This window comes from Salmo trutta, chromosome 22 (genome assembly GCF_901001165.1).
Source record: "Salmo trutta chromosome 22, fSalTru1.1, whole genome shotgun sequence".
NCBI classification, from domain to species: Eukaryota; Metazoa; Chordata; class Actinopteri; order Salmoniformes; family Salmonidae; genus Salmo; species Salmo trutta.
This window is the reverse complement of record NC_042978.1, coordinates 20,100,370-20,113,345: the sequence shown is the minus strand read 5'-3', so window position 1 is coordinate 20,113,345 and position 12,976 is coordinate 20,100,370. Positions and strand designations below refer to the sequence as shown.

Below are 12,976 nucleotides of genomic sequence, written 5' to 3'. Positions count from 1 at the left end.
CCCCCTCTCTCTCTCTCTCTCTCATCCCCCTCTCTCTCTCTCTCTCATCCCCCTCTCTCTCTCTCTATCTCTCTCTCTCTCTCTCTCTCTCTCTCTCATCTCTCTCATCCCTCTCTCTCTCTCTCTCTCTCTCTCTCGTGTCTCTCTCATCCCTCTCTCTCTCTCTCATCCCCCTCTCTCTCTCTCTCTCACCCCCCCCTCTCTCTCACTCTCTCATCCCCCTCTCTCTCACCCCCCCCCTCTCTCTCTCTCATCCCCCCTTCTCTCTCTCTCTCTCTCATCCCCCTCTCTCTCTCTCTCTCATCCTCCCCTCTCTCTCCCTCTCTCATCCCCCCCTCTCTCCTCCAGAATGCAGAGGAAGAGGAGTATCAGCAGCCAGCGGGCCCCCCCCCGGCCCCGTCCAGCCGGCCCAAGGCCCAGCCACGCCCCCACCGGCCCGCGTTGCCGGGCGCTGTACCAGTATGCTGGCCAGGACACAGACGAGCTTAGCTTCGACACCAATGATATCATCGACCTGCTCAATGAAGGTGAGGAACACGTAGGGAAGGAATAGAATAGTACTCAATTCTCTATTTGTTAAAAACCTGTGTCCATCTCAACAACGGAAAAGGGTGTGAAGAAAGAGGCAGAAGAGACTAGAGAACTTGTTTGATGCTTGGCACTACTACACCAGTGCTGTTATGCTTTAAGTGCTGATCCCGAATAAGCTCACAGCATCAATTCATGCTCAGACCTGTATTGGATGAATTCTAAGACTGTACTGTGTATGGAGTCCACAGCTGTCCATATCTCTGTGTTCCCCTGCAGATGCATCAGGCTGGTGGAGAGGCAGGTTTTGTGGCAAGGAAGGACTCTTCCCTGGGAACTATGTGGAGAAGATCTGATTACTGCCTGTCCTGTGGCCCAACAAACTATGTATACAACAGACATGACTATCCACTGTAAAGCAACGGTGAATTGCATGTAAGCCTAACAGTAATTACAAGAGATATCTGATTTACAAGCGTATCAACAGAATCATCATGTTGACACCAGTTCTTTATAATATCTGCACAACAATATAAGTAAGATGCATGTTGGAAAGCTAGCTGAAACCCGGAACCGTGACTTTCTTTTTCCAGTTTCACAAAAGAGGACAGCTTTGAGGTGCTAACTCAAAATCGGACGCAATGATTTTATGCATATCATTAAAAAAATTGCTTTGTGAGAACCGTGTAACAAATGTAATGCTATCAAGTGTAGAAAAAAAAGCATCCCAGAAATTTAAAGGGGCAATCAACAGTTTCTACATCCATTTTTTGGACTAATAAATGAATGATATGCACCCATTGATTCCTGAAAAAAATGACTTATAAATGCCTCATGAGCTTAGTTCAACTGTCATACCCCATCAGATCCCAAAATGTAAGCTTGTTTAACCCCAATGTTTGGAAACAAAGAAAATGCAAACAAACACTATACAGCCTCAAAATACGGTTAAAACGATCATTTTGCTATCTTGGATGGTCATTCCTTGCACCCATAGTTCTGTCTATGAATTGGAGTGATTACATTTCTCCAGCCTGATCCGTCAGCTTTTTACTGAACCAGGGGTGTGGAGGCTGCGTTGATAGTCTACTTATGATTGCTGCTTTAAGCAACCACTGGGAGGTACCGCTGCACCATTTCCTTGTCTTCAATTCTTGCAAGTCAATGTGCACTGAGCATAAAAGTTTGACTGGTGTATGATAATATGCATGGTTATTTTATGTTATAAACTTGTAATTACAAATAATAGTTCTGCTATGTTGAATTCATTACAAAACTAGTTTATGTGTTGTAAAATTTGAATTTCTATTTTTGTGAAGTGGCAGTGGTCATAATAAAGACAATTATTATAGATACAGAAATGACTGATATACTGTTTTTGTCTCCTTGACGCAATGTGTAACTAAATGAAATTGAATGCTTGAAGGCCACCTCATTCTTATATCATGTTTAGCTATCAATAATGATCCCTGGAATGCACCCTTGTTTTTCAAAGTCTCGTAACCCTTGAAGAATGCTGTCTTCATTATGGCTATGAATGATGTGTTGTCAGGAGAGAGTGCAGCACAGTAGATTCTTCTTCAGCTGGGAGGACTGGTCCAGCAGGTGAGCTCTGACTGAAACTGGGAGCTTTACACGTTAAGAATGGAAATGCTAATCCATTACAATGTTCAATGTGTGGATGCAGTTTATAGTCGTTTTTGGAACAGTTACTGAAGCACGCAGCAGGTGATGGTTCCATCTTTGACCAATTATGTTATAAAAACATGTCTTGACAATATGAAGTGTTGAATATGCATAGTAGAAAAGTGCATACAGTGTATTCAGAAAGTATTCAGACCTCTTGACTATTTCCACATGTTGTTACATTACAGCCTTATTCTAAAATGGATTAAATAGTTTTTCCCCACTCATTAATCTACACACAATACCCAATAAGGACAAAGCAAAAACAGGTTTTTAGAAAATTTTGCAGATTTATTACAAATAAAAAATTAAATATCACATTTACCTAAGTATTCAAACCTTTTACTCAGTACTTTGTTGAAGCACCTTTGGCAGTGATTACAGCCTGCAGTATTCTTGGGTATGACGCTACAAGCTTGGCACACCTTTATTTGGAGAGTTTCTCCCATTCTTCTCTGCAGATTCTCTCAAGCTCTGTCAGGTTGGATGGGGAGCTTCGCTGCACAGCTATTTTCAGGTCTCTCCAGAGATGTTCGACCGGGTTCAAGTCCGGGCTCTGGCTGGCCCACTCAAGGACATTCAGCGACCCGAAAGCCCCTCCTGCGTTGTCTTGGCTGTCTGCTTAGGATCATTGTCCTGTTGGAATGTGTACCTTCGCCCCAGTCTGAGGTCATGAGTGCTCTGGAGCAGGTTTTCATCAATGATCTCTCTGTACTTTGCTCCGTTCATCTTTCCCTCGATCTTGACTAGTCTCCCAGTCCCTGCCGCTGAAAAACATCCCCACAGCATGATGCTGCCACCACCATGCTTCACCGTAGGGATGGTACCAGGTTTCCTCCAGACGTGACGCTTGGCATTCATGCCAAAGAATTCAATCTTGGTTTCATCAGACCAGAGAATCTTGTTTCTCTTGGTCTGAGAGTCTTTAGGTGCCTTTTGGCAAACTCCAAGTGGGCTGTCATGTGCCTTTTACTGAGTAGCTTCCGTCTCGCCACTCTACCATAAAAGCCTGATTGGTGGAGTGCTACAGAGATGGTTGTCCTTCTGGAAGGTTCTCCCATCTCCACAGAGGAACTCTGGAGCTCTGTCAGAGTGACTATCGGGTTCTTGGTCACCTCCCTGACCAAGGCCCTTCTACCCCTATTGCTCAGTTTGGCTGGGCGGCCAGCTCTAGGAAGAGTCTTGAGGGTTCCAAACTTCTTCCATTTAAGAATGATGGAGGCCACTGTGTTCTTGGCGACCTTCAATGCTGCAGAAATGTTTTGGTACCTTTCCCCAGATCTTATTTAACCCTTATTTTACCAGGTAAATTGACTGAGAACACATTCTCATTTACAGCAACGACCTGGGAAATAGTTCCAGGGGAGAGGAAGGGGGATGAATGAGCCAATCGTAAACTTGGGATGATTAGAAGGCCATGATGGTATGAGGGCCAGATTGTGAATTTAGCAGGGGCAGTGCCCCTGTGACAACAATTTTGGACCCCCTTGTGGCCCCGCTAAATGTGGAGTATGAAATAATTTTTACATAACAAATTTTTGCTATCGTTCTTTTTTTACATCCGTTATTAGACAGTGGCAACGCGGAACATGGTCTTTTGCCTGCTAATGCCTGCAATGCAGTGAAGAAAATGACATGACAACAATAACGTCTAATGTAACTGGCCCCTCTAACAGTACAACTGGCCCCAGCTTGGCCCCCCCAGTTGAAATGGTCTAGAACCGCCACTGCTTGAAAGAGATCATGTCTCGATTTGTTTTGAGTTTTCTCAATGGCAGTATTAATCTGACCATTTTTGTACCCCCTCTTCTTGAATTTTCTTTGCGTCTCAGCCATATTTCTGTCGAAATCTTTGCAAATTCGTTTGATTCGACAGAATTGGCTGTAACTGTTTTTCAAGGGAAGCGGGTGACAACTATCAACCCTCAACAATCGATTAGGATCAGTAGGTTTCCTGTAAAGATCAGTGTATGGAACATTATCCTCACACAAAATCAGAACATCAAGGAAACTGATTGACACGTGTCAGATTACATAGTAAATCTCAGGTGCTCAGAAGAAGAGTTTAGAAAAGCATGGAATGCCTGGAGCTGTTTTGCATCACCCCTCCATAGAACAAAAATATCATCAATGTACGGTTTCTAAATTGTAATGTTAGGCAGAAAACATTTTTGAGAGGATTAAGAATTGACTGTTTCTCAATGTAACCCACATTCAAATGAGCATAGTTAGGAGCCATAGGGTATCCCATAGCAGTACCCTTCGTCTGAATAAAGAAATCATATGAGCAGACTACATACTCAATGAATACAGCCATAATATGAGGTACATGTTAAACATACATGGTAGACTACTGCTTTAATAATTGAGTATTGTCATTAGTACCTGTGGAGACGGTGTAGTTGCTGAGCAGGATCCCCTGCTTATTCTGATGATCCACAGACAGACCAGTAGAGCTGGTCTCAACTATGACCTCATTCCCCATGGAGCTTTATATCACCAACCTGACTTCTTAAAATGGAAATACAGCTGTATAATTGTCTGGGCTCTTTGGCCCTCATCCTATTCCAAACCAGCATAGGCCTAGATTTATTGTTTAATGAATGGCAATTGTGTGGGGATTAAACATGTAGTTTAATCAATGTTGAAGTAATGACTTACATATTTGATTTGATTTCTAATATATATACCAGGTGTCTGTGCTGTTTGACTGACTTGTAGTTTTGCTAACTCACCTCCTTGTAAAATGGCATAATAGCACAATTGTTTCAATTAACATTGTCAGGAATGTTCTTGCTTCTAGAATACATAAATAATACAATGGCAAACAGCGGGTAAGGAACGATTGGCTACCTATGCCGTCCGTCAAAAGCAAAGGGCATTGATGTGACATATGACCAATGTGGCCTCACGCTCGTGTGCTTGTGCCATGCCTGTTGGTACACCTGGCTATAGAGAATATGAATAGCCACAGCTTTTGCCATTAGGTGTGTATTCGTTCTATTCTAAAACTATAATTTCAAACAAAGGATGGCGAATAAGGAATAATGTAATGATGGTAATGTAATATGGTAGGTTTTAGTTAAATGTGTTTGATCACGCGCTGCGTGTTGCTGAGGTTGGGTATCAGGTTTTACGTTCATGCGTAAAATGCACCCATGTGCATTTGGTTCCATTTCAACTTTAATCCAAATTCTGAACTGACAGGTTATACTATAACAAAGGCACCGGGAATTTCAGTTTCACAGTAGTTTTTCTTGCCACACCGGGGCGTGACGTCACAGTAAAGACTCGTGCAACAGGATCGGGAGCATTTGTCCCCTACTTAAAATCCACCTGCCACTCGGAGAGGAAAGTAGTTGAGTAGTTGTGGTTGGATTACAACATGGGAGGTAAGCTCTATATCTATGTTACCTAGTCTCCTGAGATGGTGGTCATATAGTGTCTACAAACATTCCATATGAACGCGTGCTGTTTTGTCGACAATATATAACAACAGGTGACAGGTGTTTTGATGATGACACTATTTCATGATGATGATTTGTCTTTTAATGCAAGGTCTTATGCAACCTACTTGCAACCTACTTGCAACCTACTTGCAACCTACTTGCATACACGATGTTAAGATAATATTTGCTTTGGTTCAAAGACAATTATTTTAAAGCATGTCATGATTGCAGTATGGATGGATAAAACATGGATGGATATCCAGCTGAGAACATTTAGCATTGACAGTCCATCCTACTCTGTTTGTAACCCATTTAAATGTAATATTTGAACAACATAGTAGATTTCAATTATATTTATTATCATTGAATATTGTGTCATTTTACTCATGCTGCTAACAATCCAACAGGCCGGCTGGATGTAGTACTATAATTCAGTACAACATAAGCAACACTGAAGCAACCATTTTGGTGGCTGTGATTGAAGAAGCCCATGCTAAGGCATCCACTCCTGGATATTTGCTTATGTTTTCAAAAAGGGGAAAAACTGACAACCGACATTTCACTAAAGCCAGTCCCTCATATGGCGTCTTCAAAAAGTAGATCAGCATGTGGAGTCTTTGAAAAATCATCCACATGGTTAGTCATACTGTGCTCTATGCTGGAAGCAACAGAAAATAACGGCCTCTTTCTTTCTCCCCCACAGGGTTCTATTCTAGTGAGAAGATGACAGGCCTGTTCGCCTATGAAAGCTCCGATTTGGACTGGTGTGAGGATAACTACAGGCACTCTGAACACATAGTGGAGTACTTCAACACTGTAAGTGTACATTATTTATTTCTTACAATATCCAGCTGAGAAATGTACCTTTCTGAAACTACACTGCAACTGTTGTGGACCATCCTGTATGGCCACAATGATGATAGATATAGTGGACAGGTGCATCACTCACTACATTACATTGTGAATCCTTCTTTTAGAACAGTCCTTTCTGTTTCTCCAGATGAGCAGCCTGTTCTTCTTCGTGATCTCCCCCATCATGCTGTACCTGCTGCACCCCTACGCCAGGGAGAGGAACCTGGCTGTACACCTGGTCTGGATCATGATGATCTTTGTGGGTGTGTCTCCACTCTCCTTTCCAAACAGCAGGCCAACCTTCATTCGGTTATAACTCCACTCCAAGGGTGGCCTCATCAGGGTGCTTTCAGTTCATTCAGAATTCAATAATAGCTCTTAACCTCTTCCCAATAGATACTGGGTAGGGGCTGGGGGCCATTTAGGAACGGGGAATTAACGTGTGTCCCCTCCCTACAGGTCTCTTCTCTGCCTACTTCCACATGACCCTGAGCTTCATGGGCCAGATGCTGGATGAGCTGTCCATCCTGTGGGTCCTGGGGCTCTGCTATGGTCTCTGGTTCCCACGCAGGCTCTTCCCCTCCTTCATCAAGGACAGGTTGGTCACCATTGCTCCTGGTCGAGGCTTCTGCAGACAAAATGTTGTCTGTGAATACTGGAAGTAGGGTACCGCATGCTGCCTTCCTGTCTCTATTTAATGTAACCATGGAGCAGCATCCACGTGTGTTTAGATCTCCCTGCTACAGGATCATGCAGCTGTTCTTTCTGTATGGACCAAACAGCAGTACGTACTGTAGGCTTTTAATAAGGCAGGAGACAATGACAGGATCTTTTTACAGGGCACGCCAGGTTGAAACAGAAGCCATATTAAGCCAGGAGCCTGACAACCAGGCCAGGAGCAGCCTGCAGTGTGCTATATTCACCAGCCAGTGGGAGAGAGGGGCTCCCTGGCATTCTGAATGACTCTCCCATTAACATGGACCAAACAGACAGTGTGAAGATAATCCCAATTTAATTATAAAACTAGCCCCTGGTTCAATAGTCCCCATTTATTTACCTTCCAGTGTTTTCTGTGCTGCCGTGTGATACCTGTCAACTGTTTTCAAGTTCATTTTATGTCTCCTATCCACCCCTAACCCTCTCTCTCTCGCCCCCTGCAGGACGACTTTCTCCCGGCTGGTCATGATGATAACTGTCGTCACCACCCTATGCTCCTTTGTCAAACCCACTGCCAATGCCTACCTCCTCAACTGCTTTGCCCTCCACATCATCTACTCATTGGGTCTGGAGATGAGGACGTAAGGCAATAACTCCCATTATTGTACTGTACATTACTGCCTATCACTCCATCAGTTCACTGTCTGATAACTGCTATCAAATAACTGCTTTCTGTCCCTCTTTCTTCCCCTTTATTTTCCTCACACACAGCTGTACTGACCCGAAGGTGCTGCGGTTATGTTGGTCTGCTGTTGGCCTGTGGGTGCTGGCCATCTCCTGCTGGATCAGTGATCGTTTCGGATGCAGCTTCTGGCAAAAGCTTAATTTCTGCTACCTGCATGGCATCTGGTAAGAGTAGGGGAGATGACAACAATGATGTTAATAGAAGTTAGATAGAACAATTTTCTTTTTGATTTTGTGAATCACAAACAGATCCATGTATGACTGACACTTGTCTATTCACTCTCTAGGCACATTCTGATTGTGATGGCTGTAGCCTACGCAAGCACCCTGATAGCCTACTTGGATGCCAACTATGAGATACCCTACTCCCTGCCAAGCCTTCAGTACTGGCCCAATGACAACTGGGTCCTGGGGTTGCCTTACATTGTTCTGAAAGGAACCACCAAGACTCATAAAAGATTCTAAAGAACATTCAACTTCTGCAAGAGACAACTTGAAGGCTTTGGTGATTAAATGTGGTCTGTAGTGCCATGCAGAGAAGGTGTAAAATGCAGTGCCTTTCTTTTTACTTAGCAGTGACTCAGTTTGAGAAATGGCTGCAATCCATTGGTTTGCTTCTTATTTTATATGATAATAGAATCAATGCCACTCAGGTCATTAATGTGTGTATGTTTGTATGCATTGTGTGGGAATTTTGATCAATTCACCCATCTGTTATTTGCATTCATACAGATGTAGGATCTTAATTTGATCACTCTTTTTTTTGCTGAGAATTTTCCTGCACTGCAGGAAATGCAGATGAGCTTATTGGTTTACATAAATTCACTGAAAACCAACGGTTATATCAACAGTATTTTGCTTTTCATGTAGCATACTTTTGGCCAGCTTAATAGATGCACTATTGTAAAGTGGTTGTTCCACTGGATATCATAAGGTGAATACACCAATTTGTAAGTCGCTCTGGATAAGAGCGTCTGCTAAAGGACTTAAATGTAAATGTAAATGTTAATAGCCTAACCACCGATCAAGCAACATTACGGACTAAACGTTAAAATCCTATTGCTGCAGGATTATTTTGCTGTTACAATATAGGTCAAATTAAGATCCTACATCTGTATGCGCATGGATATTCTCTGCACATCATGTTTGTAAAAAAACAACACGTTTTTATATTTAGCTGTGTTTTGGTATGATTACATGCTTGTCTTTGTAGTGACGAGTACTGAGATACTTTCAACAAAAAAGACAGCTTTGATTAAATGTGGGGCTGAATCACAACCACATTTCAGGGGGCTTGTAGAGTTTGTTTACATAGCCTACACCCTTTTCAGGGATAAATATCACATTGTGTGTGAACTGAACTAAACTAAGTCATTTTATAACATACATGTATTAATTGAATCTCTCTCAGGTTTTTCAAAGAGTATTACAATGTTATTACAGAAACTGTTAGGAACATGTCAAGTTTTGTTATGTGTGGGGTTCTACCTCTATGAGAGCAATTACATTTTTATATGAATAAGATTAACAGTTTGTGCATTACTGAAATAAATGCACTGACGAATTTGAGACATTTAACAGAATGTAGTTTTCTCTTTATATTGAAAAAAAGAAAAGTTGCTATGAACAATGTATTGAGCATTAGACATAGATACAGTTGAAGTCGGAAGTTTACATATACCTTAGCCAAATACATTTAAACTCAGTTTTTCACAATCCCTGACAATTAATCCTAGTAAAAATTCCCTGTTTTAGGTCAGTTAGGATCACCACTTTATTTTAAGAATGTGAAATGTCAGAATAATAGTAGAGAGAATGATTTATTTCAGCTTTTATTTCTTTCATCACATTCCCAGTGGGTCAGAAGTTTACATACACTCAACTAGTATTTGGTAGTATTGCCTTTAAATTGTTTAACTTGGGTCAAACGTTTTGGGTAGCCTTCAACAAGCTTCCCACAATAAGTTGGATGAATTTTGGCCCTTTCCTCATAACAGAGCTGGTGTAACTGCGTCAGGTATGTAGGCCTCCTTGCTCGCACACACTTTTTCTGCTCTGCCCAAAAAACTTCTATAGGATTGAGGTCAGGGATTTGTGATGGCCACTCCAACACCTTGACTTTGTTGTCCTTCAGCCATTTCGCCTCAACTTTGGAAGTATGCTTGGGGTCGTTGTCCATTTGGAAGACCCATTTGCGAGCAAGCTTTAACTTCCTGACTAATGTCTTGAGATGTTGCTTCAATATATCCTCATAATTTTCCTGCCTCATGATGCCATCTATTTTGTGAAGGGCACCAGTCCCTCCTGCAGCAAAGCACCCCCACAACATGATGCTGCCACCCCCGTGCTTCACAGGTGGGATGGTGTTCTTCGGCTTGCAAGCCTCCCCCTTTTTCCTACGAATATAACGACGGTCATTATGGACAAACAGTTATATTTTTGTTTCATCAGACCAGAGGACATTTCTCCAAAAAGTACAATCTTTGTCCCCATGTGCAGTTGCAAACCGTAGTCTGGCTTTTTTATGACGGTTTTGGAGCAGTGGCTTCTTCCTTGCCGAGCGGCCTTTCAGGTTATGTCGATTTAGGACTTGTTTTACTGTGGATATGGATACTTTTGTACCTGTTTCCTCCTGCATCTTCACAAGGTCCTTTGCTGTTATTCTGGGATTGATTTGCACTTTTCGCACCAAAGTACGTTCATCTCTAGGAGACAGAACGCGTCTCCTTCCTGTGCGGTATGACGGCTGCGTGGTCCCATGGTGTTTATACTTGCGTATTATTGTTTGTACAGATGAATGTGGTACCTTCAGGCATTTGGAAATTTCTCCCAAGGATGAACCAGACTTGTGGAGGTCTACTATTTGTTTTCTGAGGTCTTGGCTGATTTCTTTAGATTTTCCCATGATGTCAAGCAAAGAGGCACTGAGTTTGAAGGTAGGCCTTGAAATACATCCACAGGTACACCTCCAATTGAATCAAAGTATGTCAACTAGCCTATCAGAAGCTTCTAACGCCATGACATCATTTTCTGGAATTTTCCAAGCTGTTTACAGGCACAGTCAACTTAGTGTATGTAAACTTCTGACCCACTGGAATTGTGATACAGTGAATTATAAGTGAAATAATCTGTCTGTAAACAATTGTTGGAAAAATGACTTGTGTCATACACAAAGTAGATGTCCTAACCGACTTGCCAAAACTATAGTTTGTTAACAAGAAATTTGTGGAGTGGTTGAAAAACTAGTTTTAATGACTCCAACCTAAGTGTATGTAAACTTCCAACTTCAACTGTATATATATTTTTTACCTACCTCTTTTTACTGCTATGTTTTGTAACACATATTTTGGAAACCCACCAGAAATCCCTCCTAAAGATGTTAAATCATTTGGTACATTGTAGACATGTTTTCAAAGTCCTATTCCTAACTGGTCTGACACAAAGAAATTGGCATGCACATGATATTCATAAACTGTCAGAAGCAACAGTGACGTCTAGTGTACAGACTACCCATTGGGCAAAAACTGGTTGAATTAACATTGTTTCCACATGATGTTGAATCAATGTGGAAACTGATTGGTTTTGCAAAAAGTAATCCATGTAAGGGTATTTTGTCTTTTTTATTTTTTTTTACCCAACTGTTAACCTAGATCCAATGGCATAGTGACATTTTGTGTTGATTTCATGTTGAATTCATGTTAGTTGACAACTCAACTGAATGTAAATCTAAACTAGACGTTAAACTGACGTCTGTGTCCAGTGGGTACAGTATTTCTAACATTTTATTTTGTAAGCTCTGTAAAGTTGTAAATATGTAACAACCATTGACTTCCATATGGCTAACAACAACCCCTATGAATGAGCTACGCTGAGTGACAAAACATTAGGAACACCTTCCTAATTTTGCATTGCACCCCTTTTTGACCTCAGAACAGCCTCAATTTGTCACGGCATGGATTCTTCAAGGTGTTAAAAGCGATCCACAGGGATGCTGGCTTATGTTGACTCCAATGCTTCCCACAGTTGTGTCAAGTTGGCTGGATGTCCTTTGGGTGGTGGACCATTATTGATACACACAGGAAAGCGTTGCAGTTCTTGACACACTCAATTTAAAGGCACTTAAATATTTTGTCTTGCCCATTCACCTTCAGTGTATATACAGTATGTGTGTGTGTGTGTGTGTTTGTACATTTTATACAATTTTATTGATAAACCCCGTTCAGTGATGACTCAATCAAACATGGTAACCACTTCAATCGTGGAGACGCAAAACAGGGATTGACTAAGTTATAACATTTATATGTCTCTGACAGCCAGATGGGAGTTTCATAAAGACTGATCCATGCCTCAAAGACTGGATCAGTGTGAGTGACACAGAGAGGCCAGGGCTGATAGAAAGCTCTGACCCTCTGTCCAACAGCAGTGGCCTGGTCATCACACATCAAAGTGTCCCCCGCTACAGGCCCACTGCGGATTGCCTCTTGTCCCTGTGAAGCTGTGGACGTCTTCTATTAGGAGCTATGCTGCTCTCTATTCAGATTACCCATTGGAAATGGTACACCACCACATTTGAGGCACTAGAGAAAGAAGATTGAGACTGTCTTTTGTAATCTTTGCATCACACTCTGCTGAAAGAAATGCAGCTCAGCTCAAGTCAAGGGGTCAGCGTTAGGGATGGACTCCTACTCAATCTGTGGCAGGTGGGATCTCACTGTTGTTTTTATTCAGCACTTGTTCCTGAACGTAAAGCAGTGGAAGTTCAAATCAAATCAAATTTTATTTGTCACATACACATGGTTAGCAGATGTTAACACGAGTGTAGGGAAATGCTTGTGCTTCTAGTTCCGACCATGCAGTAATATCTAACAAGTAATCTAACAAATTCACAACACTACCTTATATACACAAGTGTAAAGGAATGAATAAGAATATGTACATAAAAATATATGGATGAGCGATGGCCGAACGGCATAGGCAAGATGCAGTAGATGGTATAGAGTACAGCATATACATATGAGATGAGTAATGTAGGGTATGTAAACATTATATAAAGTGGCATT

General features: G+C 41.8%; 1 protein-coding gene and 1 long non-coding RNA gene across 3 annotated transcripts; both read left to right on the top strand.

The window, feature by feature from the left end:
* Window positions 1-432: 432 nt before the first annotated feature.
* Window positions 433-1,889, top strand: LOC115158329 (uncharacterized). The gene is made up of 2 exons (XR_003868656.1): window positions 433-527; window positions 808-1,889. It is a non-coding gene; the product is annotated as an uncharacterized LOC115158329 (long non-coding RNA).
* Window positions 1,890-5,530: 3,641 nt separating this feature from the next.
* On the top strand, window positions 5,531-9,494 carry acer1 (alkaline ceramidase 1). 2 transcript variants are annotated; one of them, XM_029707136.1, is made up of 7 exons: window positions 5,531-5,606; window positions 6,367-6,479; window positions 6,664-6,778; window positions 6,975-7,113; window positions 7,676-7,813; window positions 7,944-8,081; window positions 8,204-9,494. In XM_029707136.1, the coding sequence occupies exons 1-7, from the start codon at window positions 5,600-5,602 to the stop codon at window positions 8,379-8,381; spliced, it is 828 nt and encodes a 275-aa protein (XP_029562996.1). In that variant the 5' UTR covers window positions 5,531-5,599; the 3' UTR covers window positions 8,382-9,494. The 2 variants fall into 2 exon arrangements, with proteins under 2 accessions (XP_029562996.1, XP_029562997.1); XM_029707137.1 differs by lacking the exon at window positions 5,531-5,606 and adding an exon at window positions 5,694-5,713.
* Window positions 9,495-12,976: the final 3,482 nt, after the last annotated feature.

Bases quoted from the DNA above. Each gene is read 5' to 3' on its own strand.
- acer1 (XM_029707136.1), top strand. The intron at 7,114-7,675 runs GTTGGTCACCAT...CGCCCCCTGCAG, and splicing joins CCCTCCTTCATCAAGGACAG to GACGACTTTCTCCCGGCTGG. The intron at 7,814-7,943 runs GTAAGGCAATAA...CCTCACACACAG, and splicing joins TTGGGTCTGGAGATGAGGAC to CTGTACTGACCCGAAGGTGC.